At 38.0% G+C, this 18,659-nt stretch overlaps 1 protein-coding gene across 2 annotated transcripts; it reads left to right on the top strand.

Moving 5' to 3' along the window:
* The first annotated feature begins 1,164 nt into the window (after positions 1-1,164).
* On the top strand, positions 1,165-15,161 carry LOC106094572 (uncharacterized). 2 transcript variants are annotated; one of them, XM_059370928.1, is made up of 5 exons: positions 1,165-2,370; positions 2,443-2,601; positions 4,442-4,683; positions 6,282-6,683; positions 14,773-15,161. In XM_059370928.1, exons 1-5 carry the CDS (start codon positions 1,524-1,526, stop codon positions 15,016-15,018), a joined length of 1,896 nt encoding a protein of 631 aa, XP_059226911.1. In that variant the 5' UTR covers positions 1,165-1,523; the 3' UTR covers positions 15,019-15,161. The 2 variants fall into 2 exon arrangements, with proteins under 2 accessions (XP_059226911.1, XP_059226912.1); XM_059370929.1 differs by having other exon boundaries at positions 1,169-2,370; positions 4,448-4,683.
* The last annotated feature ends 3,498 nt before the right edge of the window (positions 15,162-18,659 follow it).

The following is an 18,659-nucleotide window of genomic DNA, read 5'->3' as shown; positions in this document are numbered from 1 at the left end:
GCGTTTTTGTGGGGGTGGGGTGACCCCCTATACTTCGACATGAATTTGTATGCCAGATTCGTTATCTACTCCCACATACTTTCCATTCTGCCGTTTTTCAGTCTATACGGAACAAACAAACCGAGTCCCATATATCAGTGATTGGCTAATGTTCACATTTTGGGCGTTTTTGTGGGGGTGGGTAACCCCCTATACATCGACATGAATTTGTATGCCAGATTCGTTATTTACTCCCACATAATTTTCATTTGATACCCATATTGTCGTTATCGGTCCACCTTTGATTTTGGGTGGTGTTTGTGGGGTGACGGTGGAGGGTCCGCTCCCTTTCGTTATCAACAAATTATAAAGCCTATTTCTATTTGCGGACCATAGTCGTAATCTACTCCCGAATACCTTTCATTTGAGTCCCATATTGTCATGTTCGCCAAATAAACCTATTTTAAGGGGTTTTGGGCTGGGCGGCCCACCAGGTAATTGGATCCAACATTTATTATGAAATTTGCTCTCTACTCTTGAATACCTTTCATTTGAATTCCACATTGTCCCGATCGGGCCACCTTTATTTTTGGGTAGTACTTTTGGGGTAAGGGGGAGGGTCCGCCCCCTCCCGATATCAAAAAATTATAAAGCCTATTTATACTTGCAGACCATATTCGTAATCTACTCCCGAATACCTTTCATTTGAGTCCCATATTGTCATGTTCGCCAAATAAACCTATTTTAAGGGGTTTTGGGCTGGGCGGCCCACCAGGTACTTGGATCCAACATTTATTATGAAATTTGTTCTCTACTCTTGAATACCTTTCATTTGAATTCCACATTGTCCCGATCGGGCCACCTTTATTTTTGGGTAGTACTTTTGGGGTAAGGGGGAGGGTCCGCCCCCTCCCGATATCAAAAAATTATAAAGCCTATTTATACTTGCAGACCATATTCGTAATCTACTCCCGAATACCTTTCATTTGAGTCCCATATTGTCATGATCGTCAAATAAACCAATTTTAAGGGGTTATGGGGCTGGGGCGGCCCCCCAAGTACTTGGACCCAATTTTTATTATGAAATTTGTACTGTACTCTTGAATACCTTTTATTGCAACCATATTGTCCCGATCGGTCCACTTTTATATTTGGGTAGTACTTTTGGGGTAAGGGGGAAGGTCCGCCCCCCTTCCGATATCAAAAAATTATATAGCCTATGTTTCCTTCCAGGCCAACCTACACAAAACAAACATACAAACAAACTCAAATTGAAAAATCTGTGTATCCATATCCTGTCCTATGTCGGGAGGTTTCTAGAAGAAAATACTTTGCAATCACCTTAACATTGAAAAAAAGTAGCAAGCTATGCAAAAAATTTTCAAACGTTTTCTGCCAAACATTTCCAATTGAAAATTTTCAATTTCATTCAAAAAAATTATAAATCACAAATTTGTCGATAGATTTCAGTTTTCCCGATATATAAACGCAAAACAGCCTCATTTCATTTCCTAAATTTGCTAAGGACATCATCTGAAACAGAAATGGCACAAAATTTCCTGTATATGTTCGAATTTGTGGTCGATGATTTGTTGGTGACACGACCAAATCATTGTGCTCCTGAGGAGTATCCCACATGCTGTGAGATATCCTTTCGCAATAGCGTTTTCGTCTCCATATGCGATCGCGAATATGGCCATTGTGTCAATCCCAATGCATCGAAATGTGGTAAGAGTTGCATTTTTTCCTTGGACAAGCCCCTACAGGATGATGACCGTTTGATGATACACGTCTACAAAAAGAAAACTGAAAACTGTAAATTCCTGATAGGCTGCACAGATATGCCCATACGCGGCCTCTTTGACAAAGTCATGGAAAATTTTAACATTAAGAATCCCAATTGGTTGGATTTAATGCGTCGGCATTTACAAACTATGCCCCAAGCGGGAGCATGTTCCAAAGTAGTGGACAATGATTGTGATGAAGAGGCTTCGGGCAGGCGAGAACAGTTGTGCCCCACCTCGGAGCTGACAAAGCGCTTGTTGCCCATTTTCAATTTGAAAGGCAGTCAAACGGGGAACATTGTTATGATCATACGCCTGGTGGCAAATGGTCCTACGATGGTATTCCCTTTTCCTTACTCGAAAGGATCCAAAGCCAGATGCAATTCGAAATCGAAAGTTTTGCAATCCCCTAATGATGAATGCGTTGATACCTCGGCTCGTCGTGTTGGTGGTGGAAATGATAGTAGTGTTGATGAAGATGGTCCAGAAGCCTCTAAAGCCTGTGAAGGCAGTAAAACTGAGAAGCAGCAGGTCTGTCAACGCTATTTCGCCTGCAATGCTGATAAGGGATATCCCTGTGATGTGGTGGAAGATGAATGTTCACGGGGTGAGTGTTACATAAGATTTCCTGACACTGGAAATATTTCAAAGTTTTTTTTTCTTTTCTAAACCAAAATAGCTCCCAAATGTAAACAACTGAAGTGCCACTTAAAATCATGCAGAGGCCAATCATCCTGTTCTCATACATCCAGAGGAAAATCTGCGACTGCTGGGGAATGCAGTCAAACGACTGAAGGTGCAGGCTCATGTGATGAGTCCTTAGATGCTTGTGAAGAAGGTAAGATATGAAAAATTACACACAGTTCCAAGAAACGTACCCTATTCGATAGTTCTGTAAGCAAAATCAAAAAGCCGAAGAAAAATAGACAAAACTGCAGTGAAATTTTCTCTAAAGACAAAATTTCAGTGAAATTTTCTCTAAAGACAAAATTTCAGTGAAATTTTCTCTAAAGACAAAATTTCAGTGAAATTTTCTCTAAAGACAAAATTTCAGCGAAACTTTCTCCAAAGACAAAAATTCGGCAAAACTTTCTCTAAAGACAAAATTTCAGTGAAATTTTCTCAAAAGACGAGATCTCAGTGAAATTATCTCTATAACAAAATTTCAGTGAAATTATCTCTATAACAAAATTTCAGTGAAATTTTCTCTAAAGACAAAATTTCAGTGAAATTTTCTCTAAAGACAAAATTTTAGTGAAATTTTCTCTAAAGACAAAATTTCAGTGAAATTTTCTCTAAAGACCAAATTTCAGTGAAATTTTCTCCAAAGACAAAATTTCAGTGAAATTTTCTCTAAAGACAAAATTTCAGTGAAATTTTCTCTAAAGACAAAATTTCAGTGAAGTTTTCCATAAAGACAAAATTTCCATGAAATTTTCTCTAAAGACAAAATTTCAGTGAAATTTTCTCTAAAGACAAAATTTCCATGAAATTTGCTCTAAAGACAAAATTTTAGTGAAATTTTCTCTAAAGACAAAATTTCAGTGAAATTTTCTCTAAAGACAAAATTTCAGTGAAATTTTCTCTAAAGACAAAATTTCAGTGAAATTTTCTCTAAAGACAAAATTTCAGTGAAATTTTCTCTAAAGACAAAATTTCAGTGAAATTTTCATCAAAGACAAAATTACTGTAAAGTTTTCTCCAAAGACAAAATTTCAGTGAAATTTTGAATTTTCAGTGAAATTTTCTCTAAAGACAAAATTTCAGTGAAATTTTCTCTAAAGACAAAATTTCAGTGAAATTTTCTCTAAAGACAAAATTTCAATGAAATTTTCTCTAAAGACAAAATTTCAGTGAAATTGTCTCTAAAAACAAAATTTCAGTGAAATTTTCTCTAAAGACAAAATTTCAGTGAAATTTTCTCTAAAGACAAAATTTCAGTGAAATTTTCTCTAAAGACAAAATTTCAGTGAAATTTTCTCTAAAGACAAAATTTCAGTGAAATTTTCTCTAAAGACAAAATTTCAGTGAAATTTTCTCTAAAGACAAAATTTCAGTGAAATTTTCTCTAAAGACAAAATTTCAGTGAAATTTTCTCTAAAGACAAAATTTCAGTGAAATTTTCTCTAGAGACAAAATTTCAGTGAAATTTTCTCTAAAGACAAAATTTCAGTGAAATTTTCTCTAAAGAGAAATATTCAGTGAATTTTTCTAAGGACGAAATTTTCATGAAATTTTCTCTAAAGACGAAATTTTCATCAAATTTTCTCTAAAGACGAAATTTTCATGAAATTTTCTCCAAAGTAAAAAAATCTATGATAATTCACTCTAGAGAAAATTTTAATGCCCTTTACTTTCTCTTAGGAGAAAAATTCGTGTGACATTAGTTTCGGGTTTCTTTGCTTTGCTTATTTTGGTTTTCCTCTAATCCTTCACATTCACATTTGTTACAGCGAAAGCCAAAGCTTTGAGAAAATTGCGTTACTTACTTAAAAAGTATAGTGGCGAATATTAGAGCAAGTTCAAAGAAGCATACAAAAAAGGAAAGCTATAAAAAACTCAAAATTCTCTGTACAAAATTTCTGTCAAAAAGGATAGCTTACCATAATAAACAATAGAGGGGTATGTTCTTGGAATTAGAGTGAGATGTATTGGCAAAGATTTTCAAAATTTCTTATTTTCAGCCAATTCCTGCGACGACATCAATTCTTGTGACCCTTGCGATGTCTGTTTACAGCCTTGCTTTGTAACACCACGTAAACCTGAACCAGGTCCTGATGCCTATGATGAGTTTGAAGCCTGCCTTAATGGCAGTGGTATGGTGATAAGAGTCTTAAAAGACACTCACTGTGTGGAGAATATACGCGATGGTACTGAAGAGTTTCACACTGATAGAGAGAATGGAGGATGCTGTGAAAAGGTTTGTTATATTACCCCTTGTCCTCTTATACGGGTACTAGCTGGCCCGGGCCCGCTCTGCTGCGCCTTCTTTTACTTTATATGGAACAAAAGTTTGCTTGGAATATTTATTTTCGATAATTAAAGATCTTTTGAGGCCTCAAAATTGGATATCAAATTCGTTTTCTAATCTCATTTAGACTCCTTATTGCAAAAGTCGGCAAATGTGTCCAGTTTGGGGTGTTGGCCCTAAAAACTATGAATATCGAGCTCCAATGTCTTGAAGACCCAAATTGTCTTAGTGAGCAAATACGTCCTATTTAGGGGTTGTTATGGTGGTGGAACGTCCCCTAGACAGTTGGTTCCTAATGTGGATATCATATACGTGGTCTTCTTCCAAATACCATTAATTTGAGCCCCATATTGCCATAGTCGGCAAATATGACCGGCTTCGGGGGTCTTTTGGGGGATGGGTGGCCACTCAGTTGACTTTGATAATATATATCGGATTCGTTCGTTCTACTCTAAAAACCCTCTTATTTGAGCCTCATATTGCAATAGTCAGCAAATACTTCCTATTTGGGTGGTGTTGTGGGGGTGGCGAGGCCCGGTAGACACTTTTCCAGAATATTGATATCGGTTTCGTGCTATACTCTCAAAGACCTTTCATTTGAACCCCATATTGCTATGGTGGTAAATTTGTCCCCTTCGGGGGATGTTTTTTTTGGGAGTGGCGCCTCCCAAACAATTGATGCCATATTTGGATATCAGCTTCGTATTCTACATTCAAATACCTTTTATTTAAGCCCCATATTCCCATGGCCAGTAAATTAGTCCTGTTTGGGGGGTGTTTTGGGAAAGGGGTGTACCCCCAGAAACGTGGTCCAACATTTGGATATCAGATTCGTATTCTACTCGCCAATACCTTTCATTTGAGTCCCATATTGCCGTGGTCGGTAAATATGTCCGATTTAGGGGTGTTTTGGGGCTTGGGATGGTCGCCCTAGCACTTGGTCCCACAATTGGATATCAGATACGTTTTCTTATCCTAAATACCTTTCATTTGAGTCCCATATTGTCGTGATTGGTCTAAATATATGTTTGGTAGGTTTTAGGGCGGGGCATCCCGCCACTGGTACCCCATCCAAAATTTGGCTACCAAATTTTTATTTTTAGGGTACTATATGAGAGCACACAAAATTTCGCTTAAATCGCACCACCCAACTGCGAGATATGGCGTTTCTGAAAATTAGGGTAAGGGGGAGGGTCCGCCCCCCCCTTCAGATGTCAAAAAATGAAGTACCCTATTTTCACGACGGGGACCATCTGTGAAAATTTCAAGAAAATCGGTTCAGTCGTTTCTGAGTCAATAAGGAACACACAAACATACAAACAAACAAACAAACACAAATTGATTTTTATACCCTCCACCATAGGATGGGGGGTGTACTAATTTCGTCATTCTGTTTGTAACTAATCGAAACATTCGTAATTTTCAACTTAGAATAAATTCAATTAGAAATATAAAAACCAAAGTTCGGCCCGGCTGAACTTAATGCCTTTTTATTTGTTTAATTTACTATTATTTAATTTACTTTTAATTTTATTTCCTTTTAACAGGATAATAATCCAGGCTCCGCTCTTGATGTCAAACAACTTCTGCAAACTAATTCCTTTGCTCGCAATCATATGAAACGACATACCGGAGGCCACATTATTAACCATCCAAAATTGCCACAAATTCGAGCAAACATCAAATATGCGGGCAATGATACCTGTGGTTCAATGGAACGTTATTATGTCCCGTATTCGAAGATAAAAGATTTTTGTAATGACAAACAGAACAAAATTGAAAGTTATCGCAGCCGTCGTGATCGTGATCGTGCTGGTGGAGATAATGGCACAGTATGTCCTCCACTGCATCCCAGTGATAATAGGAATTGTTGTGTTCAGGTGGATGGTGATGATATTCGTAATGCCATGCGGGGTATGGATAATGATATGCGCAAGAAGGGTATTGAGGTAAGTGTTTAAAGTGTTAAAATTTTTACTATTAAACAAATAAAAGCGTGCTAAGTACAGCCGGGCCGAAACTTATATGCCCTCCACCATGGTGGCGTAGGAACGAACGAAAAAAAAGTCAGACAAATCGGATAATAATTTTGCCTTTAAGAAAAACAAGGAAAAACGTGTTAAGTTCGGCCGCGTCGAACTTTGGATACCGCCCACCAAGGATATAATAATCATCCTATTTTATTATGACTCCACTACTATATCCATAGTTATATCTAAATAGGGGCTGGAATCGATCATGTTTTATTCAGGTCCCGAGAACTCATGTACAGGTAAAAGTTTCAGCGAAATTAGCCAATAAATCCGCTTTCCGCATGGCTTAAAACAACTCCCTGTTTAAAATTTCAGCGAAATCGGGTAATGGATGCAGCTTTAATGGGCTCAGACACTTAACCGGCAGATCGGTCTATATGGCAGCTATATCTAAATATAGTCCAATCTGAACCAAATTTGGATCGGATGTCGGGAGGCTTTAAACAACTCACTGTTCCAAATTTCAGCGAAATCTGGCAATAAATGCTGCTTTTTTAGGTTCCAGACCCTTAACCGGCAGATCGGTCTATATGGCAGCTATATCTAAATATAGTCCAATCTGAACCAAATTTGGATCGGATGTCGGGAGGCTTAAAACAATTCACTGTTTCAAATTTCAACGAAATCGGGTAATAAATAAAGCTTTTACGGGCTTCAGACCCTTAATCGGCAGATCGGTCTATATGGCAGCTATATCCAAATATAGTCCGAATTTGGATCGGATGTCGGGAGGCTTTAAACAACTCACTGTTCCAAATTTCAACGAAATCGGGTAATAAATAAAGCTTTTATGGGCTTCAGACCCTTAATCGGCAGATCGATCTATATGGCAGCTATATCCAAATATAGTCCGATTTGAACCAAATTTGGGTCGGATGTCGGGAGGCTCAAAACAATTCACTGTTTCAAATTTCAACGAAATCGGGTAATAAATAAAGCTTTTATGGGCTTCAGACCCTTAATCGGCAGATCGGTCTATATAGCAGCTATATCTAAATATAGTCCAATTTGAACCAAATTTAGATCGGATGTCGGGAGGCTTAAAACAACTCACCGTTTCAAATTTCAACGCAATTGGGTAATAAATAAAGCTTTTATGGGCTTCAGACCCTTAATCGGCAGATCGGTCTATACAGCAGCTATATCTAAATATAGTCCAATCTGAACCAAATTTAGATCGGATGTCGGGAGGCTTAAAACAACTCACTGTTTCAAATTTCAACGCAATCGGGTAATAAATAAAGCTTTTATGGGCTTCAGACCCTTAATGGGCAGATCGGTCTATATAGCAGCTATATCCAAATATGGTCCATTCGAGAACTTAACTTGCGTGCAGCAAAAAGACCTAATTGTGCCAAATTTCAGCTTAATGTCTCAACTTTTGAAGGCTGTAGAGTGATTACAACAGACGGACGGACAGACACACGGACATCGTTAAATCGTCTTAGAATTTTACGACGATCCGAAATATATATATACTTTGTAGGGTCGGAATTGGTTATTTCGATGTGTTGCAAATGGAATGACTAAATGAATATACACCCTATCCTATGGTGATGGGTATACAAATTGAGATATCTGTTAAAATGGGAGCTATATAAGGTTATAAACCGATTCAGGCCATATATGGCAAGAATTCGTTGTGGACAATTTCAGCGAAATCGGATAAGAATTGCTCCCTCTAGAGGCTCAAGAAGTATAATCTGGATATCGGTTTATATGGGAGCTTATATCAGGTTATGAACTGATTTGAGCCATATTAAGCACAGTTGTTGATGGTCAAACAAAAACACTTCATGCAAATTTCACCCAAATCGTATAATAATTGCGCCCTCTGTCGGCTATAGAAGTAAAGATCCGAAATCGGTTTATATGGGAGCTATATCAGGTTATGAAGCGATTTTAACCATATTTGGCGCAATTGGTAAAAGAAAGAACAAAACATTTCATGCAAAATTTCATTTGAGCTATATTAAGCACAGTTGTTGATGGTCAAACAAAAACACTTCATGCAAATTTCAGCCATATCGAATAATAATTGCGGCCTCTAGCGGATTAAGAAGTCGAGATACGAAATCGGTTTATATGGCAGCTATATCAGATTATCAACCGATTTGAGCCATATTTGGCACAGTTGTTGATGGTCAAACCAAACTTCATGCAAAATTTCAGGCAAATTGAATAATAATTGCGCCCTCTAGCGGCTCAAGAAGTCAAGAGTTATGTGGCAGCTATATCAGGTTATGAACCAATTTGAACCATAATTGACACAATTGTTGATGGTGAAACCAAAACACTTCATGCAAAATTTCTCCCCTAATCGTATAATAATTGCGCCCTCTATCGGCCTAAGAAATCAAGATTCGAAATCGGTTTATATGGGAGCTATATCAGGTTATGGACTGATTTGGGCCATATTTGACGCAGTTGTTAGAAGTAAGAACAAAAAACTTCATGCTTCATACATCAGCCAAATCGGATAATTGCGCCAACTAGCGGCTTAAGAAGTCAAGATCCGAGATCGGTTTATATGGTAGATCCCATATTAAGTTATGAACCGATTTGAACCATATTTGGCACAGTTGTTGATGTTGAACCAAAATACTTCATGCAAAATTTCAGCTAAATTAAATAACAATTGCGCCCTCTATAGTCTCAAGAAGTCAAGATCCGAAATCGGTTTATATGGGAGCTATATCAGGTTATGGACCGATTTAGGCCATACTTGGCACAGTTGTTCATGGTCAAACCAAAACACTTCACGCAAAATTTCAGCCAAATCGGATAATAATTGCGCTCTCTAGAGGGTCACAAAGTCAAGATTCGAAATCGGTTTATATGGTAGCTCCCATATCAAGTTATGAACCGATTTGAACCATATTTGGCACAGTTGTTGATGTTGAACCAAAACACTTCATGCAAAATTTCAGTTAAATTGAATAATAATTGCGCCCTCTATATTCTCAAGAAGTCAAGATCCAAAATCGGTTTATATGGTAGCTCCCATATCAAGTTATGAACCGATTTGAACCATAATTGGCACAGTTGTTGATGTTGATTTGGCACATAATTGGCACAGTTGTTGATGTTGAACCAAAACAATTCATGCAAAATTTCAGCTAAATTGAATAACAATTGCGCCCTTATATAGTCTCAAGAAGTCAAGATCCGAAATCGATTTATATGGGAGCTATATGAGGTTATGGACCGATTTAGGCCATACTTGGCACAGTTGTTGAGGGTCAAATTAAAACATTTCTTGCAAAGTTTCAGCCAAATCGGATTATAACTGCGCCATCTTTCGGTTCAAGAAGTCAAGATCCCATATCGGTTTGTATGGCAGCTATTACAAAACATGAACCGATTTGGCCAATTTACACTCACAACCTACCTGCACTTATAAGAAGTATTAATGCAAAATTTGAAGCACACAGCTTTACTCTTTCGAAAGTAAGCGTGCCTTCGACAGACAGACGGACGGACATGGCTAAATCGACTAAGAATGTCAAGACGATAAAGAATCCTTTTTTGGGTTTCAGATCAATATTTCGATGTGTTACAAACGGAATGACGGAATTAGTATACCCCCTCCTATGGTGGAGGGTATAAAAATACACTTAAAATTTAAATTGAGGAATTGTTATATGGCTAAAAGCACAATCATTTTATGCACAAATTAATCTGCCATTGCACCATATCCCTCTGCACCATATTCCATTGCAACATATCAAAACCATGCCAACATATCTTCCTGCAGTTACGGATGCAACGATGCTTTACGAAAGACCACAAATGTTTGTATAAATAATTGCATCGATGTGGCAGTATGTCAATAATGCTAACTTTACTGCCACTTATAAGATGATAGTTAATCAGAGAAACTGTAATGAACTTCAAAGATACAGATGCAGCTAAAAATTTACTATAATCATCTTCATCTTGAGAATGATGTATGACTGACCTACTTTTGAAAATCAGCTTACCATGGCATAGTAAGTACAATTAGGAATGCCAATTTAGGACAATTAATATCAAAGAACGGTTTTTACTGTAAAAGAATTCTCGTTTATACTGGAAGGCTGAGTAATAATAGGTTGACCAAAAAAAAATATTTTATGTCCTGACAAGATTTTTCTCTTAGAGGAAAATGTGCTAACGTTTCACTAGTAATAAAAAGGGGAGTTTTTTCTATGTGCGGACTGAGTTGCGAACATTCCCAGCAAGAACTTAGTAGGCACATGTAATTATATGCAGCATAACCATTGGTAGATATATCATTACCCTCAGCATTACCTGACTGACTAGAAAAAATGACTTATTTCTAAACCACAGGTAAGGCTGATTACCAGTAATAAAAGAGAATAATGGTTAGGTTTAAGTGGCAGTCTGCCAACAGACTCACGTAGACATTTTCGTCAATTTTGATACCACAGGAACAGAAGAAGGAAGATGCCTTCTAGTTCCTACCGTTGAACCATCCAGATCGCCTTTAAAAGCCCAATAACTTGCGAATGTTCACATCCGCTAAATCAGACAGGTTCTCAAAGATATGAGAACCTAAAGTGAAACTACTTTTGACTGCTAGTGCGGGACACACACAGAAGGTGTTCTATAGTCTCTTCTTTTTCGACGTCCACAAAGCTTCTGCAAAAGTCGTTGCTGGCAACCTTCAGTCTGTCAGCATATTTTCCGATTGGACAGTGACCTGTCCTGACGGACACATTGCCTGAGACGTCTGTCTTAGCCAATGACAGCAAAGCGGTAGGCTATTCAAGTCTAGATTAGGCCACATAGTTTTGGAATGCTCACAGCCCCCTCTTTGTGACCATCTATCGTTCGTTGTCCTTCGGGCCTGGTTTTGAAAACTTAGCTGACATGTCGCTAGAGGCATGACCACTCATTCCAGTATTCCTGGAATGTGTAGGGTAGTTCCTAGTCCCGCAAGCTCGTCCGCTTTACAATTCCCTGGGATATCTCTGTGGCCCGGCACCCAGAACAGGCGATTTTTGAACGGTTCAGCCACAGTTGAGGGCGGTTTTATTGTTCATAAATACGTTCTCCAGGAATTTAATGGCTGCCTGGCTGTTCGAGAAGATATTTAGGCCAATCGTCGTAATGACATTATATCTTAGCCATTCCACCACTTCCTTAATTGCAAGGATCTCCGCTTGATACCCAGTGCAGTAGTCGGGGAACCTTTTGACATGACCAGTTCTAAATCTTTAGAGTACACCACACAGCTCACCTGATCGTTTAGTTTGGAGCCATCCGTATAGAAGTTAGCAGGGATTTCGTAGTTCCAATCAGTTCTATCAGGAATAATGGTACAGTACTTTTTATCAAAAAGCGGCTCAGGCAGGGTGTAATCAACACTGGCTGGAACATCGGATATTGTATCAAGGATAACACAGTGTCCGTAGCCGCCACATGATCAATGAGAAAGCTCTTTTAACCTCACGGTAGTGGTTACTGCAATTTGTCTAGCCTCAATGTCCAGAGGCCCAAGAATTAGACTGGGGCCTGATAGACAAGGGAACCAGTCTATCAGACACAGCTTGTAATTTAGCCGGTGATACATCATCAGGGCCTGGTGACTTTAGGGAGTCGAAACTTCTTATCGCCCAAAGGATTTTCGGCTCAGACACAATTTCCCGAATGGTCTCCGACGAATGCATATCAGTGAAAACTTCTTCTGGCGCCACATTGTCCGTTGCAGAATTTCACGGGAAATGTGTATCAACGAGTAGTTCTAGTGTTTTTTCACTAGACATTGTCCATACATTCTATGACTTCTGAATACATCCCACAGTAATAGGTCTCGAGGACAGAATCTTCCTTAGTCTAGAGGCCTCAGATGCATCCTCCACGGACCTGCAGAATTCTACCCAGGATTTGTTCTGAGCCTTTCTCCGCTCGGCCTTATATTTCCTTAGCTCAGCCTTATATTGGGTTGCCCAAAAAGTAATTGCGGATTTTTTAAAAGAAAGTAAATGCATTTTTAATAAAACTTAGAATGTACTTTAATCAAATATACTTTTTTTTACACTTTTTTCTAAAGCAAGCTAAAAGTAATAGCTGATAACTGACAGAAGAAAGAATGCAATTACAGAGTCACAAGCTGTGAAAAAAATTGTCAACGCCGATTATATGAAAAATACGCAATTACTTTTTGGGCAACCCAATAGCTCTGTTGAAAAGTTTTCTGTAGTTCTTCCTTAGACCAACCAGCTTTGGGTCCACCATGGCTGTCGCTGTTTGCCCCTTGGCTTGGCACTAGGGCATGATGACACAAGCAAGTCATTTAGGGTCTACGTGATCCGCTTGACCGTTATGTCTATATCCTCCGTAGTTTCCACTTCCTTTTCTGGTGTAGAAGGGATAGATAGAATTTTTGCCGTAATTTATCCCAATCCACCTTTCTTCCGTGTAGCCGAGGGACCACTTTTGCAGTATTTTCTCCAAGGCTAAAACCAATATAACGATGATCAGAGAAGTTGTGGTCATCCAACACTTCCCAGTCGCATATTCTTGCGCTTATATCTTCCGATACAAAGGTAATATCTAGTACCTCCTGTAGTTCCTGTTAATAAAGGTCCGTTTATCCCCTTTATTACAAATCGCCAGATTGCAACTTATAATATATTCGATAAGCAGCTCACCCCTTTCGTTGACATCCGAAGTTCCCCATATCTGGTAATGTGCATTACCATCACTTCCTACAATGAGCCTCTTCTTCCCTACAGAAGCGGCTTCAGCCAGCGACTTAAGGTTTGAAGGCGGCATCTCTGAATCATAGGGATCATAGGGAAGCCAGCCAGTAATGAGACTTGTTTATTTCAAGGCTGGCTACTACCAAATCTTCAGTGCTTAGCGACGGAAGAAGAAAAGCATTTAGAATACACTTTGCAAGAATACAGGCTCTGTGTCTCCCATTCCCCGTAACCTTGAGTAATTTAAATCACGGTATTCTTAGTCCACGAACTATTCCTTCACACACCCATGGTTCCTGGATAAGAACCACGTCAAATTCCCCTGCCATCAGGAGGACCATTAGTGCCGGCGAAGCGGCCCTACAATGGTGGAGATTTATCTGTCACCACTGTTGTGTTAGTAAGATAGAGCGAGAGAATATTCTAGAACGACGAAATGTTTCAATGTTTTGTCCAAGTTTACAAATAAGTCACCGGCAAACATGCGAATAAGCACTTATTTCCTGGGTCATTGCCTTGCAAAAGGCATTACCAAGGGATGCCTAAAAATAAGTAGCTGCTACAGTTGGCTTACCAAGCGGGCTATTTAGTAATGACTCTTTTTTGTTGGTAATCTCTCTTGATATGCCCCATATGATTTTATGCAACAAACTCTCCAAAAATCTCTCGCGCAACTCCTATATTTTCTCCACTCTGTGGCAGGCACACCTTACAATGTTGGAGATTTATCTGTCGAATCCGGACCATAGTCAGGATTCACAGCTTCCACCACTGTTATGTTAGAAAGATAGAGTGAGAGAATATTTAAGAACGACGAAATGTTTAAATGTTTTATCCAAGTTTACAAATGAGTCACCGGTTGACATGCGAATAAGCACTTACTTCCTAGGTCATTGCCTTGCAAAAGGCATTACGAAGGGATGCCTAAAAATAAGTAGTTGTTTCAGTTGGCTTACAAAGCGGGCTATTTAGTAATGACTCTTTTTTGTTGGTTATCCCTCTTGATATGTTCCATATTGATTTTATGCAACAAACTCTTCAAAAATCTCTCGCGCAATCCCTATATTTCCCTACTCTGTGGCAAGCACAAATGTGCTGCAGATAACCCCATTATTGGCAGTTAATAAAAGCAAAATTATCCCTTTGTAAGCTGGCATTAGCCATAAAAAGGGAGGCAGAAAATCAATAAATTCACCTTTCAATGGTTTTAACAATTACAGATGTAGTCATATAATTATATTCCCCTTTCACTTTGGTTAACCCCTTTGCTGTCTCGTTTTTTTATTTCGTTAAAGGTTTGCTATAAAACCTGTGATGACACCGATACCGATGTATTCCTGGTTAAATTGGGCAGCAAACAAAAATGCCAACATAAAAAGAACAACATCGAGATTGAATTGAGAACTCCTAAGCAGCCGATTGTCTTGCAAAATCGCAAGGTGACCACAGAAACACAAATCGATGAAGTTGAATTGGATGCCGCCTTAGCTGGTGTTTGCCGGGGTAAAAAGGGAAAGAAGGGCAAAAAAGCTAAGAAATAAATTAGGACAATTTACGATGCCACTTTTTTATGAGATTCGATAAGATCGTGTTGAAGTCTCTAGTCGTCAAAGGAATGTAATTTTAATATATATTTTTTATATGTGTGAGCCTCTTTTTGAAATGTATACACAAAATATAATAATTTGCTGGGTGTTTTGTATTTAAAGAAATTAAGTTAGTATTCCCCCACCATAGGATGGGGGTATACTTATTTCGACATTCTGTGTATAACTTCTCGAAATATTCGTCTGAGACCCCATAAAGTATATATATTCTTGATTGTCGTGACATTTTATGTCGATCTAGCCATGTCCGTCTGTCCGTCCGTCCGTCCGTCCGTCCGTCTGTCTGTCCGTCTGTCCGTCCGTCTGTCTGTCGGTCTGTCTGTCTGTCCATCTGTCCGTCTGTCCATCTGTCCGTCCGTCCGTCTGTCCGTCTGTCCATCTGTCCGTCCGTCCGTCCGTCCGTCTGTCCGTCCGTCTGTCTGTCCATCTGTCAGTCCGTCCGTCTGTCCATCTGTCCGCCCGTCCGTCCGTTTGTCCATCTGTCCGCCCGTCCGTCCGTCTGTCCGTCCGTCTGTCCGTCCGTCTGTCCGTCCGTCTGTCCGTCCGTCTGTCCGTCCGTCTGTCCGTCTGTCCGTCTGTCCGTCCGTTTGTCCGTCTGTCCGTCTGTCCGTCCGTCTGTCTGTCTGTCTGTCTGTCTCTCCATCTGTCTGTCCGTCCGTCTGTCTGTCTGTCTGTCCGTCTGTCTGTCCATCTGTCAGTCCGTCCGTCTGTCCATCTGTCCGCCCGTCCGTCCGTTTGTCCATCTGTCCGCCCGTCCGTCCGTCTGTCCGTCCGTCTGTCCGTCCGTCTGTCCGCCCGTCCGTCCGTTTGTCCATCTGTCCGCCCGTCCGTCCGTCTGTCCGTCCGTCTGTCCGTCCGTCCGTCCGTCTGTCCGTCCGTCTGTCCGTCCGTTTGTCCGTCTGTCTGTCTGTCTGTCTGTCTCTCCATCTGTCTGTCCGTCCGTCTGTCTGTCCGTCTGTCTGTCCATCCGTCTGTCCGTCCGTCTGTTCGTCCGCCTGTCCGTCCGTCTGTCTGTCTGTCTGTCTGTCGGTCTGTCTGTCTGTCTGTCTGTCTGTCTGTCCGTCCGTCCGTCTGTCCATCTGTCAGTCCGTCTGTCCGTAGAAATTTTATTTTCCATTGCAATTTCATTGACATTTTGTTTTCAGAGAATCTTTCATAGAATTTTTTCTTCAGAGGAAAATTTTTTGAGTTGTTTCTTCAAAAAAATTTAATTAAAATATTGTTTTTTAAGAAAATTAAATATTGCCTACAATATGTCCCAAAAAAAACGTATGTCCAGCTTCCTCAAACACCATCATATTTAATAAAGTCTGTAATTACTCAAACCTATCACTGGTTAATTCTGCAGATGTTTATCGGCATTCAAATACAGCATCAACAGCATTCCATTCGATTTCACTAAGGAAACCACAACAAAAACTGTTGAAAAAACCCCCAAATCCCATTTTGTTGAAATATGCACTCGCACTTAGGAACATACATGTTAAACGCTTGTAAAACTCGTTGAAGCGGAACCGAATGACCAAGAGAATCATCATATTTCACATTACAGGCACTCATTCAAGCCACTTTACTATGGTGCAAGTACAATATGACACTTGAAAAAAGTTGTAAGGAGAAACATTTTCATTGAAATTTTCGTTACAATGTAGTTTTTTGAGAAAATTTCACTGAAATTTTGTCTTACGAGAACATTTCACTGAAATTTTGTCTTTAGAGAAAATTTCACTGAAATTTTGTCTTTAGAGAAAAATTTCACTGAAATTTTGTCTTTAGAGAAAATTCCACGGAAATTTTGTCTTTAGAGAAAATTTCACGGAAATTTTGTCTTTAGAGAAAATTTCACTGAAATTTTGTCTTCAGAGAAAATTTCACTGAAATTTTGTCTTTAGAGAAAATTTCAGGAAAATTTTATCTTTAGAGAAAATTTCATGGAAATTTTGTCTTTAGAGAAAATTTCATGGAAATTTGGTCTTTAGAGAAAATTTCACTGAAATTTTGTCTTTAGAGAAAATTTCACTGAAATTTTGTCTTTAGAGAAAATTTCATGGAAATTTTGTCTTTAGAGAAAATTTCGTGGAAATTTTGTCTTTAGAGAAAATTTCACTGAAATTCTGTCTTTAGAGAAAATTTCACTGAAATTTTGTCTTTAGAGAAAATTTCATTGAAATTTTGTCTTTAGAGAAAATTTCACTGAAATTTTGTCTTTAGAGAAAATTTCATTGAAATTTTGTCTTTAGAGAAAATTCCACTGAAATTTTGTCTTTAGAGAAAATTTCACTGAAATTTTGTCTTTAGAGAAAATTTCACTGAAATTTTGTCTTTAGAGAAAATTTCACTGAAATTTTGTCTTTAGAGAAAATTTCACTGAAATTTTGTCTTTAGAGAAAATTTCACTGAAATTTTGTCTTTAGAGAAAATTTCACTGAAATTTTGTTTTTAGAGAAAATTTCACTGAAATTTTGTCTTTAGAGAAAATTTCACTGAAATTTTGTCTTTAGAGAAAATTTCACTGAAATTTTGTCTTTAGAGAAAATTTCACTGAAATTTTGTTTTTAGAGAAAATTTCACTGAAATTTTGTCTTTAGAGAAAATTTCACTGAAATTTTGTCTTTAGAGAAAATTTCACTGAAATTTTGTCTCTAGGGAAAATTTCACTGAAATTTTGTCTTTAGAGAAAATTTCACTGAAATTTTGTCTTTAGAGAAAATTTCACTGAAATTTTGTCTTTAGAGAAAATTTCACTGAAATTTTGTCTCTAGAGAAAATTTCACTGAAATTTTGTCTTTAGAGAAAATTTCACTGAAATTTTGTGTTTAGAGAAAATTTCACTGAAATTTTGTCTTTAGAGAAAATTTCAATGAAATTTTGTCTTTAGAGAAAATTTCAATGAAATTTTGTCTTTGGAGAAAATTTTACAGAAATTTTGTCTTTAGAGAAAATTTCACTGAAATTTTGTGTTTAGAGAAAATTTCACTGAAATTTTGTCTTTAGAGAAAATTTCAATGAAATTTTGTCTTTAGAGAAAATTTCAATGAAATTTTGTCTTTGGAGAAAATTTTACAGAAATTTTGTCTTTAGAGAAAATTTCACTGAAATTTTGTCTTCAGAGAAAATTTCACTGAAATTTTGTCTTTAGAGAAAATTTCACTGAAATTTTGTCTTTAGAGAAAATTTGGTCATTAGAGAAAATTTCACTGAAATTTTGTCTTTGGAGAAAACTTTACAGTAATTTTGTCTTTGGAGAAAATTTTACAGAAATTTTGTCTTTAGAGAAAATTTCACTGAAATTTTGTCTTTAGAGAAAATTTCACTGAAATTTTGTCTTTAGAGAAAATTCACTGAAATTTTGTCTTTAGCGAAAAATTTCACTGAAATTTTGTCTTTAGCGAAAAATTTCACTGAAATTTTGTCTTTTTGTTTTTTCATTAGCGAAAATTTTATCGACGTTTTTTTTGTGGTATGGTTTTTCTCAGTGCATTTTAGTTAGGTCATACATGTCAGTAGGAGGGTCGCAGCATGCATCTTTAAAATTCTTTGCAGTTGTTTTTGGTTACTTTTTCGGTTTATTTTGA

Source organism: Stomoxys calcitrans, chromosome 1 (genome assembly GCF_963082655.1).
Source record: "Stomoxys calcitrans chromosome 1, idStoCalc2.1, whole genome shotgun sequence".
Classification (NCBI taxonomy): Eukaryota; Metazoa; Arthropoda; class Insecta; order Diptera; family Muscidae; genus Stomoxys; species Stomoxys calcitrans.
This window is presented reverse-complemented; position numbering and strand designations above follow the sequence as displayed.

Coding starts and splice junctions, on each gene's coding strand:
- LOC106094572 (XM_059370928.1), top strand. CDS start 1,524: ATGGCACAAAATTTCCTGTATATGTTCGAATTTGTGGTCGATGATTTG. Junction 2,371..2,442: donor GGAAGATGAATGTTCACGGG/GTGAGTGTTACA, acceptor AAACCAAAATAG/CTCCCAAATGTAAACAACTG. Junction 4,684..6,281: donor ATGGAGGATGCTGTGAAAAG/GTTTGTTATATT, acceptor TCCTTTTAACAG/GATAATAATCCAGGCTCCGC.